General features: G+C 47.9%; 1 protein-coding gene across 1 annotated transcript in view; it reads right to left on the minus strand.

Moving 5' to 3' along the window:
- dipk2ab (divergent protein kinase domain 2Ab) overlaps positions 1 to 17576 on the minus strand; it is a 28454-nt gene extending 10878 nt beyond the window's left edge. The window contains exons 1-2 of the mRNA XM_076290168.1: positions 17124 to 17576; positions 10039 to 10939 (exon numbers count right to left, since the gene is read on the minus strand). Coding sequence (XP_076146283.1) covers positions 10039 to 10692 — 654 coding nt within the window. The 5' untranslated portion in view covers positions 10693 to 10939; positions 17124 to 17576. The remainder of the gene's footprint in view (positions 1 to 10038; positions 10940 to 17123) is intronic.
- Between the last annotated feature and the right edge of the window lie 650 nt (positions 17577 to 18226).

Consider the following 18226-nt stretch of genomic DNA (forward strand, 5'->3'; position numbering starts at 1 on the left):
GGTGGTTATAAGGTGTGAATGTTTCCAGCAGCATTCCCAGCCCCACCCAATCACACGTCCAGGCTGCGATTAACAATTAATGGGCCTGAGCATGAATAATTAAGACGGGGGGGGGGGGGATTCAGTAGAAAATGTAAGATCCATTCAGGAAAAGAGGCTGACAAATAAATAAATGATGAACAGCTACATAAATTAATTCCAAAGTGAAATGAAATGTCTGGCACTTAACAACAGCTGCTCATACAGTACGTCACGCTTGTGGTCTGGGGCGCGTTGTTCATCGCCGTGCTTTCGCGCTTCTCGAGCCCGCTCACTCGCTTCCTCTCCACCTGCCTCTCCATTTCCCTCCACCTGCTTCTGTGTTCTCCTTTTCTTTGCCTGGATAAGCTTCCCATTTTCTACCCCCCTCTCTGTCTCTGGTTCATTTTTGCTGTCATACTCAAACTTCAGCCCCACGTGCATTAGCTGATAAGAGGGTTCAAAGATAGGTTTACCTTAGCAAGAACGGCAAACTTGATAGACATCACCTACTGGTGCAAAGTCTGGTGTCTGTCCTAAACATGGCAAATCGTATTGATTTGGGGACTCTGTCCGTTTTTCTCTCTCCCTCAGTCTCTCTCTTTGACTCACTCACTCAATCCATATAGCGGACTTCTAACGGATGTTCGTGTTCATAAATAGACATCCCGAGAGGACGGCTCAGAAATTGGCTGAATAAACAATTTCGACGGCTAATTAAAATAATATTGCAAAACGATGTGGAGCCGTGGAGCTGCCTAACGGGCCCGAGAGCAAGCAAAGCCTCGTCAATAACTGACAAGGAGACGGGGAGAGGCGTAAAAAGGGGGAAACGGCACGTCGACCGATGAAAGGTTGTGCTCTCGAGCTTCAAAAACCGACTGCGCACTTCCAGCGAGCGCGGCCCCGGCCCTCGACAGCACTCGGCCAAGTGAGATTAGGCCAACGCAACGCAGCGCAGCATAGCGTCCTCCTCCTGTTGGATCGGGCCCAGGCCAGATTGAGCCAAACAAGCCCAGCACTGCAGGATTAAAAGCGAATCCCATTAGGGGCTGAGCAGATCCTCTGTGGAGCGGGGGCCCTTCAGTGTATGGAAGAGACAAAGATAGAGATAGAGATAGAGAGAGAGAGAGAGAGGAAAAGTTTGGAGTCGGGGAGAGAGAGAGAGAGAGAGAGAGAGAGAGAGAGGGAGAGGGAGGGGGAGAGGGAGAGAGAGAGAGGAAAGGTTTGGAGAAGGACAGGAGGAGAGGTCGGGCAGCTGCCTGTCTGATAGGCGAAACACAAGCGAGCGAGGAGCCAAGCGAGCGGGCAGGCTGACGGACGAACGGAAGCCCCAGGGCCAGTCTCTGACGCTGTCGGCATCGCTTAGGCTCGTGAAGATGCCTTCATGTTCCCGCCCTGTAGCCTACCGTAACGGGCAGGGCCATCCGAGTTGCTCAGTGCGTCAGCGGGCTAACGTGAGCCAACACCCGCTAACACAAGCACAGCACACATCTGCCAAGCGGAGCTTAGCGGCTAATTCCTGACGACGAAACTGCCTAGGGCGCAGCACTCCGCCACATTTAACCAGCCATAAAAATATGGTAAGCAGTGCGAGATGTGAAACCGATACGTTCGCTTTGTTTTCGCAAAATGTAGCGCGAAATCAGGCGCAGCCTTCCCATACGTCCTCCCATTGGCCTGCACAGCGTTCCTGAGACAGCTGGCAAATGTGAAGCAGGACGCATAACGTTCCTTGTCACATTCAGGAAGGTTTACGAAACTTTTTTTTTTTTTTTTTTTTTTTTTTCTACAAGTGGGGTTGACTGATGGAAACTTCACAAAGTAAAGAAAAAAAAAAAAAAAACGAGAACAGGAGCTCTCCGCCGGCATCAAATAAACGAACCGCCCTGAGAGGCCGGTCCCTCTCCCCTCCCTGGGCACGCTTTAAAAACCCGACTCGGCAGAAGTCATTAACGCCGGCGATGAGGCGTTGAAGTGGCCAAATAAATTGGAAACCCGAGTCTCATATAACACCCACTGCACTTTATTTAAAGGGTTGGGGCTCTTTGAAAAAAGAAAAGTGAGAAAGGCTCTTTTTTAACTCTTCACTTGATCCTGGGCTGTGCTGCAAACGAAGGGAAGGAGAGAGGAGGCCGGCGTTAGCAGTTTTCTCCCCTCCGCTGCCGGCCTCTCCTTGAGGACATGAGGGGATATGATATTCAGAAAGTGCTGAGGGGGCAGAGCACTGGGGGCAGGAACATTACCGAGGGTGTCAGAGGACGCCATCACGGAACATTTCCCTTCTGGTCCCCCAGCCGCCTCTTCCTCAGCAACACAAGCTCTCCATCCATCCACCCCCCACAGCTGCACATGTGACTGAGGAGGTTAACTGCTCGGAGAACAGCACGCATAACAAGGCGTTCACATGCCCATAAACTGCCAGGATATCATGCTCAAATGGATGTTCTTGTCCTGAACAAGGAGTTGAAAGTGTCTCTAAAAAACAGACACACACACACACACACACACACACACACACACACACACACACACACACACAGAGATATACACACATACACAAACACACACACAAATGCAGAGGGCTGATTGACAGCCACTGGACAAAGACAAATGAGCTTGAGCTCCTGCAGACAAAACGCGAGCATTTCCCCGCTCTAATTGAATAAGAAGCATCCGGCGGCCTCGTGCAGTCTGACAGGAGGAAATGCTGAGCTGCATCTCCAGAGGGGCCTGCTGGAAATGAACACACACACGCACACACACACGCGCACACACACACACACTTCACCCCCCGACACACACACATACAGACAAATGGCTGGCCTCCAGAGGCAAGGATGAAACAAGTGCGGCAAAATCCGCAGGAGTGTGCACCTGCGCCCTGACATCTGCTCACCAAGGCCTGCTCTTCCAAAAGATGCACCCATGGGAGAGAGTGTGTGTGTGTGTGTGTGTGTGTGTGTGTGTACGTGTATACATGTGTGTGTGCGTGTATGCACAATAAGTGCAGCATGACCAGGCAGCCGAGATCAATACTGGTGCCAAATGAATGATGTGATCCCTGGGCATAGTTAGCTCAGTTTAAAATGGGCATCTGTGTGCTGTGTGGTCCATCTGTAGTAGGGTATGTGTCCTCTGATGCCTCCATGCACTATAGTATAGTATACACAGTGTGTGTGTGTGTGTGTGTATGTATGTATGTGTAGGTGTGTGTGTGTTTGTGTGTGTGTGTGTGCGCGCATATGTGTGTGTGTGTGTGTATGTATGTGTGCAGTGTTTCTCATACATTGACTTATTTGTGGCGGCCCACCACAATATCAACATTGACCACCACACAATGATTTTCCAGGTTGTACTAAAAATTGTGCTTAACTCTAAGCATCATAACCATGCTGCGCTAATTTGTTAAAAACTGTTGCATTCAAGTTAATTCTGCAAACCTGCCACCACAAATATAATTCAATTCTGTGGGAAACACTGATGTGTGGGTGTGTGTATATGTGTGCGCATTCGAGCACACAAGATTAAAAAAGCACGAGTAGAGCAAACCACAAAACACTTAAAATAAATAAACATCACAGTCGGAATCGTTCTGGACAATGCCAATTAGCAGCTAGCCGGGGGGCTGTTTCATGCGTGTTGCCAGCACTTCACCCAGCTCCACCGCGCCCCGCCCCACCCCACCCCAGCGGCCGCAAACCCCAGCCTTTTAAAGCGTCTTGGCAGGGTGTGGTGAAATTTTCCACATTTTCTCCCCCCCAACCCATCCCTCCGGTTGACAACAGAACGCGTCTGGACAAGAACTTAGCGTCAGAGGATCTGAGAAGCGCTAAAGGAAAACCTGAGACAAGGTTGCCACTGCACAGGGTGAGCAAGGGAGGGAGAGAGAGAGAGAGAGAAAGAAAGAAAGAAAAAGAGAGAGAGAGAGAGGAAGAAAGAGAGTTGAAACGGCAACATGCAGCATTGTAGGCAGTGACGTGAAGCATGAAAAAAATGATAGAGGGAATGAAGAGATGCAGGGAAAAGAAAAGAAAATCAACGCAGTGACTGTGAAACACACATTACACAGTCCAGCAAGCCAATTAGAGGGTCCTCTAAAAATAATGGAAGCTACAGATCACTTGAATCCACACAGCGTACGGTCCAAAGCAAACCAGGGCATTTGGAAACGGTTTGAGAGGTCTGGTCTAGATCAATCCAGTTTTATAAGATCAGACCTGATGGGTCTTTCCTCAGTCATCTGCCAATGACCTTGGATGTGTGTGTGTGTGTGTGGCGTGGCACCTAGATCCGCGTCTGGCATTTTGCTGGCCATTAAAGTTTAAAAGCCCAGCCAGTCCACAGAGAGCCCTCCATCACAATAGGGAAGCTCGCTAATTTGGCACCCTGGAAGGCTGCACCTCCTCTAAAGACTTCTCCTCCTCTGACACACACACATACACACACACACACACACACACACACACACACACACACACACACACACACACACACACACACACACACACACACACACACACACACACACACACACACACACACACACACACACACACACACACACACACACACACACACACACACACACACACACACACACACACACACACACACACACACACACACACACACACACACTTTGCGTTTCATCCCCACTAGATGTAGCCTAACTGGGGAGCTCAGGGCGGTCACAAGACAAGATGGGGGAGAAAAAAGGCAGGAAGTAGAACACAGCAGGCGAGGGGAGAGGGGTGACGCATCCGTGGGCACCCTGGGATGAGTGTGGGACGCCAAGGGGTGACGCATCCGTGGGCACCCTGGGATGAGTGTGGGACGCGAGGCTGAAGATGGGTTAGGGAGCGCTTCTCCTTTTCCCTCTCGCTGTGGCACGCTAGAAGCTGGCATGGACTGGGACGTTTACAGCGTGAGCTGCGTCCAAGTGCCACCCGGGTGCCCAGGGGTGAATGCACCAGAATGCCCGCTCACTTCAGTGTATGGACCCTTTTAAATGGCAAGGTTCTCGATGCTCTAATGCCAATGTTACATCAACAGTGTAGGTGGCATTGTCGACGACGACTAGACTAGGGCTGGAGAAAGGTTTAAAGGAGAAGTCCAAGTTTCTATTTCGTCACACACTTTGCTAATGGCTAGTTCTCTAGCTGTCAGTTCAGTGTGTGTGCTAAAATTAAGCTCAGAAGTTGGTACATAATCTTGGCATCAACAACCTTTCACAAAAATTGTGGACTCTACCTTTAAGTTTGGTTCTTGTCATGAAAGCCGAAAACCTCTGGAGTAAATGCTTAAATCGAACTGGAGGTTGCACATGTCTCTCAAGGCTAAACGAGGGAATGGAGTCATTAAAGAAAACAAGAAAAGAGCAATTGACAGGAAATACATTGGGTTGTTATGACTGTGGATGAGATTGAAAATGACTGTAACTGTGTTGGACAGGGGGTTTAAAAATACATTCTCAGTGCGTGTGGTGGGGAGTGTGACTCCCTCTCCCACTGTGTGTGTGTGTGTGTGTCTGTGTGTGTGTCTGTGTGTGTGTGTGTGTGTGTGTGTGTGTGTGTGTGTGTGGCCTGGTGGGAGCTGAGCACAGGAGGGAAGCAGTGGTGAGCAGAGGGGTCGGGGAACAGCCACGGGCATTTACTTAACCAAACACAGCTGCTGTGTGTGTGTGTGTGTGTGTGTGTGTGTGTGTGTGAGTGAGTGAGAGAGAGAGAGGGTCTGAATGTGTCCATGTGTACAGAGCAGATTAGGCTTTCCAAGCGGCCAAGCCCATTCACAGCAAACGCAAATGAGAGAATCATCCACCAGACGTGGCCACACACCCACACACTCTGTATTTCTCTCTCCACCAGCTATACCATCTGGGAGAGGGCGGCCATAGAGGAGTGGTCCCCGATCATTTTGTCTGTCTTGTGCTTAACAGGATTCAGCCCACAAACAAAAGCCTGGTCTCAATAATGATGGACACTGAGGGCTGAACACAAAGGCTAGGTTAAGCATTCAACACATACCACCCCCCCCCCCCACCCACCCACACACACACACACAGACACACACACAGACACACACACAGACACACAGCCCTCCAAAAGTGGACATCAAAACAGCCAAGGAGACCGATCACATCAGCGAGTGTGACAACAGCTAACCTGAAATCAGAGCTTAGCTTCGGCGCACATTCCCCGTGAGTCGAGACGCGCAGGATTTACATGGTTTTATGCGGCTCGTTCCCTAAATGAGATTATTATAAACATGATATTTGATTACACCGCGACGCATGCCAAGTCAACAGCCCAGACGGCAAGCCGTTTAAAAATGCAAACCCGTTTCGGCCCGTTTATGTTTGCTCGAAGGCCTCCGCTGTTTGCGGCGGACTTTGCTGCAAGTTGACTTTCGGGGCCGTGATGAACAGGAGCTTTTCTTAATATCTTTTTGGGTGAGGAGGAAATGAAAAGAGAAGAGGAGAGACAAGGAAGAAAATGAAAAAAAAAAAACTTTCCTCAACACCTGCCTCTTCAGCTGACTAAGCTGACTGATCACAAGGAAGGCTTTCGAAACAAGAAGCCGTGAACTTCAGGTCAGGCAGGGTGTTTAGCGAGAGGAGGGGAGGTTGTGTGTGTATGTGTGTGTGTGTGTGTGTGTGTGTGTGTGAGAGTGTGTGTGTGTGTGTGAGAGTGTGAGTGAGTGAGTGTGTGTAGCGGGGGCTGTCTTAACAGACACAGTTTGGAGTCTGGGGCAGATAAGCGCACCCTTGACTGGCTTTGCCCCGCACGCCTGTCGGGTCCTGTTAATCAGGCTCAGCGAACAGACGAGCCCACACTCTCCCTCCGCAGACGCCGCTAACGCTAACTCAAACCACTACAGCTACCAGCAGCCTGCCTAGGCACATGCTAACCGCTAAGGAAGGGTGGAAGAGGCCACGTCTCAACAGGGCTGACCTCAATATCCCCATGCCGCGCCGCGCGCACACACACACACACACACACCCCGTCGAACAGGAACCTGACATGCCAACGAGGATTAGGCAAAGAGGGAGCTCAGTGTTCCTTCCTCCCCTGCTAGTTTGAGAACTAAGACAGTGAGGAGGCGATGAGAACTGAGAAACTGTTGAGAGGAAGAGAAGGGTTGTGTTTTTCCCTCCATTATACTTTCTCTCTTCTCTTTTTGAGGGAAATCAATAGAAACAAGTCAATAAAAGATTATTACATGTGGTAGTGGGGCGAGGGGATGCGGTGTGTGTGTGTGTGTGTGTGTGTGTGTGTGTGTGTGTGAGGGTGGGGGTGGTAAACGACAGCACAGCGCAGCGTGAAAATAATAACAAGCATGTTTTGCTCTGGTCAGCAGTAGGCGAATGAGCAGAGCTGCGCCCTCTCAACACACTAGTCTGTAGTAGCAAACGGACATTTCCACAGGACTTCCTTATTGCTTCTCTGGACTAAAAATATTCACTCTCCTGAGAGGAATAAAGTTCCTTGTGACAGGGAGTGTGGGGAAAGCAAGACGCTGTGTAACCCCCACTACCCCCAACCCCTTTTCCTACTGGAGAGCAACAGAAGCCATGTTGTTGGATGACGGCAAAACAAGCCAGCGGATTGTGTTCCTACAACAAAGAGGGTCCGGTTTTTTCCACTCTCTCACACAAGGAAAAAAGAGCTTGTGAGATGAGCACTGCCGATGGCATCAGAAGCTGAAAATAGGGACAGCTCAAGCTCATCTGAGAGAATTAGATGCATGAATGACATGGAAATCCTGTCCTGCTCCTGTGCTGAAAGAGGTAAGTACAAACAGTAATGACCAACAAAGGCCACGATGTTAAATAAAACCATTTCCGTTTGTACAAAACACTGACAAGTACTGTAAGCATGCTCACATCTGTATTGTAGAAATGAAAGCATGGATGTGGGTAAACTTAGAGCACTTTATTTCCCCAGTGCAGACCTCATGGCAGAGCACTGTGCTGTGGCAGAGGGAATGAGGCCACAGCGCCCTGGGAAAGCAGACTCCCAGAGAGAGGATGTGTCTGACAGGGAAGTTATGAAACTGGGCTCTGTGGAACATCACCATCTTTGTAGGCCTGTCTGCGCAGCCACCATTAATTCTTTATGGCCTCGCTGGAAACTCTCCCCCCCCCCCCCCCCTCATCGCCCCTTCCCACACTCCTCTATTGCACTCTGTTCCAAATCTCTCTCTCTCTCTCTCGCTCTCTTTTCCTCTTCTTCTTCTCTCATTCCTAGACTCCAGGCTTGTAACAGCCAAAGGCACTCTCACACCGCTCTAGCTGCTATTCCCAGAGTACGGAGTTACCCACAAACCCCTTGGTCACCTTTTTGGAGGAGCGAGGAGTTCCCTAGACCCCAGTCAGAGTTCAACATCCAATCAAGTATTCATGAGAGCAGGTTAACACACAAATGCAGATAAAATACCCCTCCTGTGTTGTGGCCCAGTGTGTGTGTGTGTGTGTGTGTGTACTGTATCACAGCATGTGGCAGCATTGAGGATAGGAGATATTTCATAAAGACCTTCTGGCTGTGATCAAACACAAGTCCACTGATTCATGGGATCATCTCTATCTGTTTTTAGACTGAAGCAGAGCAGAGAGAGGACAAGGTGAGAAAATAAGAGAGAGAGAGAGAGAGAGAGAGAGAGAGAGAGAGAGAGAGAGAGAGAGAGAGAGAGAGAGAGAGAGAGAGAGAGAGAGAGAGAGAGAGAGCAAGCAAAAGATGGAGGAAGACCCATACACAACGACTAATCAACTTTTATAGATTGGCATCGCTGAAGGGATGAACCCGCTTTTGTCTGCCCAAATGTCTAGGGGGTGTCAGGTCCCCCTTTGTACGCCGGGAGGTCAGCGCAGATATCGAGTGGCCTCGCACGCCTGTCCTTTTGTTGTCCTGGACCTGCACGTACGACCAGTCAATGCCCAATGAAATTGGAATTGATTGGCCAATTGTAAATCATTCTAGAAAAGGCAAGGTAGATAGTGGCCTTTGAAAGCCATTACATCCATTTCAGTGCAATGGATTGCCTTGAATGACAGATGATTGCACACTATGTCTTGAGTCACTACTGAACCAGATGTTGAGCAATGCTGTTGATGTGATGTACGAGTAAGCAGACGTTGGCGAGTTTTCACACTGTCAATGATGTTTCTCCCATCAAATGATCACACCCACATGGCATGACCAACAATGAGGAATATGTGAGGACTGTCTTTACTGCTTTGCTTCCACCAATTGACCCATTTAATGTGACAATGGTGGCAGGCGATGTGGCACAACTGGTTACAGCGCCCATACAATATTTGGGTCACGTGCTCTTGGGGACCCGGGTTTGAGTCCCGGTCATTTCCCGGTCCCACCCCATGTCTCTCTCCCGCACGCTTTCTGTCACTCTCCCTACTGTCCTGTCCGATTAAAGGCATAAAAAGCCCAAATAAATATAAAAAAAAATTGAATTAAAAATAAAAAAAAACGAATAATGTAAAATTGGTTAGTATGGTCTTCTGGTAGGTCATCCCAACATAGTCTCAACTGCAAGGAGTTTCCATCTGAGCATTGAGACCTTCCCAGCCTTAAACAAGGCCTGAATAATTCAAAACGCTGGAAGACACAAATCTACGGGGCAAATGCTTTTACTTGAACGAGACAACCCCCAAGAAAAGCCTTCCCAGGCAAAACGAGCAGACAAAGGAACAAAAGAGCGCTTTAAGCTCAGCCCTCGTGGCAGCTACCAAAATACATTGAGCCAAGAGGAGAGGAAAATAATATGCTCTATGTACAATGCACACGTCTACTGTCTGCAATTTTAGAGCAGTCTTGCTTTTCTCAATTCTACTCCACAGCCCACCTAAACTGACAGATTTTTACTCTGCTGGCAAGAAACATCAAGGGCAACCGAGGCGCAAACATTCTGATCAGCTTGTATTACCACAGGCAACAGATCACAGGCAGTGCACTGTTTTGAGTGGAGGGGGGCGGAGGAGATGAGTGACAGGCCGGCACATACCTGCAGCACCAGGGGCTCGGGGTTGAACGCCAGCGTCATCAGCAGCTGCATCCTCTCCGTGTCCTTTAGGTTCTTCAGCAGGAAGCTCCCCGAGTCCTTGGTCTCGGCGTAGCGCCGGACCACGCGGTCGAGCAGCCGCTGGGAGGGGCAGTGGACCAGGTCGGACCAGCCCTCGACCACGTCGGGCGTGAGGAGGCGCACGTCGCCGTTGAGCCGGGCGAACTCCGTCTTGTACATGGCCTGGACGAGGTCGCAGCGCGGGCGGCCCGTGGCCCGCTTGCAGATCTTCTGGTCGATGTCGGCCAGCTCCTGGCTGGACCCGAGGCGCTTGAGCACCACGCGGCGCGTCCCCTCCCGCGGCTCGCCGTACTGCGCGAAGAAGACGTTCTTGACGTTGAAGACGTCCAGGAAGCGCAGGCGGCCCCACGCCTCGAACGACACCTGCCCGTTCATGAACTTGCGGCACCAGCTGGTGCCGAAGCAGGCCGGGCACTTGTTGAGGTTGACGAAGCGCCGGTCGGTCAGCTCGTTCTTCTGGAAGGAGGCGAACAGGCTGTGGGTGTTCATGAGCACCACCACGCACAGGCCCACCACCAGCAGCAGCTTCGCACAGCGGTACACGCGGCCCAGCTTGAGGGGGACGAAGCGAAGCATGGTCGGATGGAGAGGTCACTGAGGGGTCAGGGAGCGGTGGTGGTGGTGGTGGGTAGAGGAGGGGGTGCCAATGGGATGGAGGGGCAGAGAGGGGAGAGAGAGCGCTGGACGTTGCGAGAGGCCTTATAGGCGCACCATCGCTTCCTGCTGCCCATTCATGGCCTTCTTAGAGGTGCAGCCGGAGGAGAGATGCCGAGAGGTCCCCCCGCGTTAGGGACTGGACGGCCCTGCTGGGCATGCTGTCAGCCTGAGAGAGAGATAGAGAGAGAGAGAGAGAGAGAAAAGAGTGATCAGTATCCAGTCCACCAGAAACAGGGAATATGAACGTTACAATTCACCACAAAAAAGATCACTTTCCATTTCCCTGCCTGAACTCAGAAACTTATGTGCCAAAGTACACACATCCATAAAACAAAGACTTTTTGTGGCATTTCAAATCGTCTCACAAATTGGAATTGCTCCGGTCATTTAAGAGAATTCATTACCTTTTCAGCTGAAACGAGATGGATCCCTGCCAAAACAGTAAAACAACCAAAGGCTCATTTGTTGCTTATACTCGTTTCCCTCTCCCTGTTTTCCCCTGTTTCTCTCTCTCTCTCTTTCACTCACTTAGGCTCTCTTGCTGTCTTCCCCTCTTTCTCTCTCCTTCACTCTCTAAAAAACGTGTGAATGAGGGACAAAGGAAAAAAAAAACGTGTCAGTGAGGGCGATGTACAATGTCATCAATGTGCCTTCATCAGTCAAACACTGTGTGGCAATGCGGAACAGCCATCAGAAAGCAGAAGTGCGTTGATGTGGTGGAGCAGCACTCCTCTGTAAACCCAGTCATCTTCATTCTCTTTTCTCTCACACACACACACACACACACACACACACACACACACACACACACACAGACACAGACACAGACACACACACAGACACACACACAGACACACACAGCTTTCGTGAGTGGGGCCCTACTGAGCAGCTGTTTAACCTTTGATCAGAATTGCCCTGGTAAGTTCTAATCTACCTTTGAAGTCGAGTCTTTGAAAAAGAGAGAGACAGAGAGAAGTACTTGTCACTGATGTAGAGGTAACGGTGTGTGTGTGTGTGTATGTGTGTGTATGCGTGTGTGTGCGTGTCTTGTCTGGGGAGAATGCACTCCTGATAAAGTGACGCACGTCAAAGTGTCTGTAGTTCATGTAGGGAATCAGAGATGAACACTCAAAGGAGTGATGTGGGGACTCGCAGAGAGAGAGAGAGAGAGAGAGAGAGAGAGAGAGAGAGAGAGAGAGAGAGAGAGAAAAATCCAGTCCAATGTCCAATGATCGTGAGATAGCTGACAGAAAGAGATAGAGCATGACAGGGTGCAGGAGGAGGAAGAGAGCAGAGGGAGAGGTCAAAGACGGAGAAAGGGAGTACAGTAGAGAAGAGAGAGAGACAAAGAGAATGAGAAAGAGAGATGATAGACAGAAGAGAGAGAGAGAGAGAGAATGAGAAAGAGAGATGATAGACAGAAGAGAGAGAGAGAGAGAATGAGAAAGAGAGATGATAGACAGAAGAGAGAGAGAGAGAGAGAATGAGAAAGAGAGATGATAGACAGAAGAGAGAGAGAGAATGAGAAAGAGAGATGATAGACAGATAGAGACTGACCTTGGGAAGCAGGAAAGGAAGAGAGAAGATGAGGAACGGTGGATGAAAAGAAAGAATTTGGAATCAAATTCAAAGCCCGCAAAAAAAAACGTTCAAGACAAAAGCTCCTCTGTTTGTACAGACTCCATTGTCCACTTTCCCCCTGTGTCACTACCTCAGTTCTCAGAGCTCAGCATCCCTCAGTGGGCAGAGAGCCCATTTTCATTTAAAGCTCATTACAACATGTGTGTTACAACACAGCCGCTTGAAAAAAACAGTCTCCGATTAGAGCCAAACAAGCTTGTTCAACCCATTCAACACCCAAGTGGCACCTAAGGGAGCAGGAGGAGAGGAAGAACAAGGAAAAGAGAGAAGGACGTGGCCAAACCACAGAGCCAAAGTGTGCCGTCATATTACCGCTAACTCCACTGAAAGGATATTGAAAAGTTCCACCCTCTAGACATTTCTTCACTCATTAGTTCGGCACTTCTCATTAAATATTAGCAGCTTTTGAAATTATAGTGAAGCATTTTTCACATGGCCACCTGTCTGGCTGGACTTCTGGTGAGGGGAATTCATTTCAGCCGACTTGCTGAATAAGGACGTCGACCCGAGGTGGTGTTCCTCATTTGCAAACCTCGCTGAATTGAACAGGGACAAATTAATTATCTAAATTCCTGCAGCCGATGACTTAATGGTAGTTCGTGTGGAAGAATTCCCAATTGTGCGAGGCACGGTACATGAACAATGGACTGCATTTCTTTCAAGGCCTTCCTCCCGCAAATAAAATGGACCACGGAAAAGAAAGCAATCAACAAGGCAGCAAGGTGGCAGTCCAAGCATGTGGAAGCGGATTACATTTTTGAAAAGACTGACTCAAGTTCTATTCATAAGAGGCACACAGGTACAATCACAGGGAGAGAAACTGAACTTGATAAGACTCCGAGCAAATACTGTTTTGTTAGTCAGACGAAAAACTGCATTGTTTAGTGAACAATAACAGCTCCCGAAAGACAAGACGATATTTAGATCTGCTCAAGTGTCATCAATGTTACGCAGTGTGACACATTCACCTGACAAAAGGCATTTGCAAAACAGGGAGAGAAGTACCGGTATCTGGCTCAAAGGAAGCAAAAAGGTGAACAGAGGGAGCTGTCTGATGAGATGCTCCATTCACCTTTAGCCGTGAAAACGACCTACAGCATAAAAACAGACAAAACAAATCACTAGCACTGGCGTGCATGCGCGCATACACACACACACTCAGACACTCAGGCACACACACACACACACACACACACACACACATACGCGCACACAAACACACACTCAGGCACACACACACACACACACACACACACATACGCGCACACAAACACACACTCAGACACTCAGGCACACACACACACACACACACACACACACACACACACTCAGACACTCAGACACACACAGCAGAATACTACAAATTGGCTTTGGAAATATCCAATAAACAGAGACAGAAAAGGGGGCAATGAAAACCCTCTCAGGCAAAATGCTGGCAATAATACCAACATACAAATAAAAACAACAGCGGAGCAAAACAACACCGCATTTAAGTAGCGTGGCTGTGAGCAAGTTCAACATGCTAAAACACCAAAATGTGTTTAAGTCGTGCAGGAATCTACTTGATCCCCCTTTTCTTGACCTTTAGAGTTTGAGGGATAACACAAGCCTGTAACAGCCAGAGGCAAAGCCTCCTAAAAGCACGAGTGAGCTTTTCACACTGGGCTGTGGATCCGGAGGAATTTGTTTGTGACTAACAAAAGCAACTGCTTGGGCTGCCAAACTCAAGGCATCAGCACTGCAGGCAGGATCTAATGGGCTCCCCGAGAAACCCTCATCCAGATGCACATGGTCTTTAGCCTGGTGTATTTAAATTCAACTTTTCTCCCTCTGCCTCCACTTCACAGAAAGATTTCTTTTTTTATAAGTGAAAAAAAAAAAAAAGTGGTCGATTTATTTCAAAACCGCTACATCCAGGTCTCGGCACGTGTGTTTTGAATTACGGGAGTGTTTCACCCGTGTGGTGACTCCTCCTAAAGGTTCAAGCAGCAGGGCGGGCAGCCCCAACCATGCCCAGGGCTTGGGAGCGTTCGCCACTCTCGTCCAAGAAGAGGCACTGGTTTCACCGACAGACCGCCCAACAAACACGGACGTTGAGACACACGCCGCGGTGTGGCGCCGGCCACAGAGGCTTTTTTTGGCGCTTCTTTAGCCTTTTTATGTCTATTTCCCCTCTTCCTTGAAACCACACAAACCTTCAATGGGCTGTTTAAGACCGGGTTTGGGGGAGCCGGCTGAAGTATCAAAGGGATGCACAATCACGCACAGATGAATGATGAAATCAGTGAGGAGAGCTACGGGTTTGGCTGGGGATTAGAAAGATACAAAGAGGAAAAAAGGAAACAGTGAGGCAACATTTGAGCTGAACAGACATGGAGCCGGTCAGGCAGTGGAGATACTCACAAGTCGAAAAATCCCAAAGCAAATGTTCAGAAGCTCGCGCCCCTGGTGTGTGTGTGTTTACCCACTGAGTTCAATGTTTGATTCTTTTTTTTAATTCTTTCTCCCTTCGCCTCAGAGAAGTCCTATTGCTGACAGCTTGTGCAATCCCTGTGAATGGAGGAAAGATTCGGACTGCAGGTCTGTGTTTGTGTTTCTGCTTAAGGTAATCTGGTGCAGATACACGTTGGAAACTGAACCTCTGCCAAAGCCCACAGCGCCAGCAAGGCTACAGCTCCCATCTCCTCAGAATGAGGGCAAGACCAGGAGGAGAAATAGGTGCCGGGGCATCACACTGCCAAAGGGAGTCTAGTCTGAGAGGGAACACTGGAGACAGGCGCAACTTTAAAAAATGGATTGTGCGTCTGTGTCTGTGTGAGGATCCAGAGAAAGTGCAGAGCAAAATACAATGCCTGCACAAATAATTCACAAAGCAGTGTCTGCTCCAGCCACAACCTCACTTATTGTGAGGCAATGGTGAGAATGAATGACTGCAGTTGCCAAGGTTATTGATCGTGGAGAGTCAATAATGTTTGATCACAGAAACATTAATCCACAGTCCACATGCCATTACCTCTGTCCAGGCAGTGAAATAACAAGAGGAGATGAGATATGACAGGGTTATGCGCAAAGTTACCCAATGAAAACGGGATATCTCAACTATCATTATAAAAAATTAAACACATAAAAGTCCTTGAAAGTGATACGCTTATGAATTTTAACTTAACATATGCAGGAACCCATAATGTGTATTAAGCGGCTCTCCAATTACATTCCTCCATTCATCCTTAAACAGCTGGAAGTGGTTCTGCTTTGTGGGACCCATACACGCAAAATCAGAGGCTAAATTTATCTCCGAGTAGGCTACTCTACAACTCTTGTTCTCCAAGATTGTCTGTCCTTCCAACCCTGCATCTTTCACTCCAGTAGCAGTAGCATGCTCTCCTAATGAATAAACAGAGCTCCTCTGAGCATACTGTGGACAGGAATAATGGCCTCAAATTAACTGACCACAATGTGCGCCTTGTTTGGGACTGTTGCTCTGACAGACAGTAAGACTGCCCCTAGGCCATTACAAATCAAGTCTGCTAACACATAAAGCAATGTTTTCTCCCATCCTGAGCCACACTAGAGCCAACTGCATTGTCATCATGATGACATTACAGTAACACTGTCCATTACTCAGACTTGACCGAAAAGAGGTCCAATTCAGAACTGAACTGCCTATTCCACTAATCTATTAAGTGCTGTACAATACTGATATCACCATAGGATGTCTACCTTCTAGTGCAATTTGACTGATGGGTAAGGAGAGGCAGCAGCAGAGCATAGCCTTTACTGGTAATAAACGCACATATTGTCAAAGTGTGGAAAGTATACAATGACCAATGTGAATAGCACCGCGTGCCTTTATAAATCATAATGGATCATATAACGCAGTTATATTTCAGAATAATAGCGAGTGATATTGCAACCCTACAAAAGCCTAGTTTTCTCTAAGAGGAAAATAAACTGCAAAAAGTTTCACAGCACAAACACAATATAAAATCAATAACCAACTCTTCTTGTCTCATGCGCAAAAAAGCACTGACACAGGGTAGATTCATAACTGAATTCGAGTTCAGTTCAGAAGAATCTTGATACGTTGTTTCAAGCGTCTGGAAATTGTGCCAAGAAATATGAAACCCAGTGCTTTGCAAGCTCTGCGCACGACCTGTTCTGCATCACGGACCATGCATGCTATCGCTATGCAACGTTATCTTAGGACCTGGTTTGTTCTGGACTGCCACACGCCTCAATCAATCAATCAATCAAGCAATCATAACATACAGGAGAGGCATCACTGCACTGACAGATAGTAGGCTACAGATAGTGAGCTCAGGTAGGGTTAAAGATGTACAGTCTATCACGTTCTGGGAAATGATATGTTCTATAAGAAATTCAAACTTGTGAAAAGTAGTCGATTTACTGAGCTGTAGGCTACTTGAACCTTTTGATGGGTGCATGTCGCCCAGTTTCCACGAAGCACTGACAACATAGAAACCGGTGGATAAAGCCTAGTTGTTGGCACTTGGCATAGGCTATTACGCCATCCTACTTCCTTCCTCGGCATTATACTGGATAGGTGAGTTATCTAGGTTAATACTCGAGTCCCACGTCTTCAAAGCAGTACACTAACATATTTTGTTGGTGACATATGATTGCACTATTGAGTTAGTCAAGTTCAGCATATGGGAATAGCAATCAACATCAGAAAATCGCACACGAACCTGTAAGACTTTCTCCCCCCTGTGTCTTTAAGAAGTGTTCCTCTTAGCGTTTAGTTTGTATCATTCTTCGAAGTTGCAGCTGTCAACCAGGCGAGGAATAGTTACTTTGTTGCTGCCAATGCGAGATCAATGCGATGAGATGTAAATTCCACGCACATGATGCATCCTTATTAAGAACACTCGCGTGGTCTTTCCATTACGATATCGTCTAGAAACTAGCTAGCCACCTAGCCATAGTAATAAACAGTCTGGTGTTGGGTCTTAACTCTTCGTCGTCCGGATCTTTCCGACTGCATGCAATAGTCCCTTTTTCGAAACATGCGCGATCCCCAGCATCGGTAGTCTATGGCTTAATTTGTCCCGATTCGCGTAGCACCTTCGGGAACATCAAGGTTTTCTGATCCCGACAGAAAGGCTTACTGCTCTTTGCCACCACAACGGATTGTACTCCGACTTTTTCAACACCACACGATTACTATTTACGACCGCCCCCATCGCTTTACGTTATTGGTTTCTAGGCAATAATTTCAGCGTTGTCGACTGACATACCCGCCCACTGTTGATAACTCTTTACACGCTGAAGTTGCTTATATTAGACTATATTAGACTGAGACAATAGCCTATACCTTTGTTGATATTTTAATAGACCATGTTTTCTTCCGGTCATTTCTTCCGGTCCTTATGTGCTACTACCACTATACATTTTATTCATTTTTTTTACATTTTATTCTATAGCCTACCACTATACGTTTTATTCATTTTTTTTTTAATTGTATTGAATTTCCTTTATTTTTCGACAAAAGTTACACTCCAAACAATCTGAATCATAAAGAAGGCGATACAAATATAGTCTGTAAAAATGGGCAGATTTACCAATAGACTAGATATTTTCATTTCTCCCATATGTAATGAAATGTCAAAAAGTCATAATAAGAAGAGACTAATGTAGGAACCTCTACATGATTTGGTGTCACTTTGAGCTACCAGCTAAAACACAATCAGACTGTCAGCTGCAAGCATGCGGCCAGGTCCCTCCAGGAAGAAACTGGGCCAGAATGAGGAGTGGTAGTGGTAGAATTGGCCACACTCCCAAATGATGGGGA

This window comes from Alosa pseudoharengus, unplaced genomic scaffold (assembly GCF_046254945.1).
Source record: "Alosa pseudoharengus isolate Yale_2024_CS ecotype anadromous, Long Island Sound unplaced genomic scaffold, YU_APseudo_1.1 YU_APseudo_1.1_scf_18, whole genome shotgun sequence".
Classification (NCBI taxonomy): Eukaryota; Metazoa; Chordata; class Actinopteri; order Clupeiformes; family Clupeidae; genus Alosa; species Alosa pseudoharengus.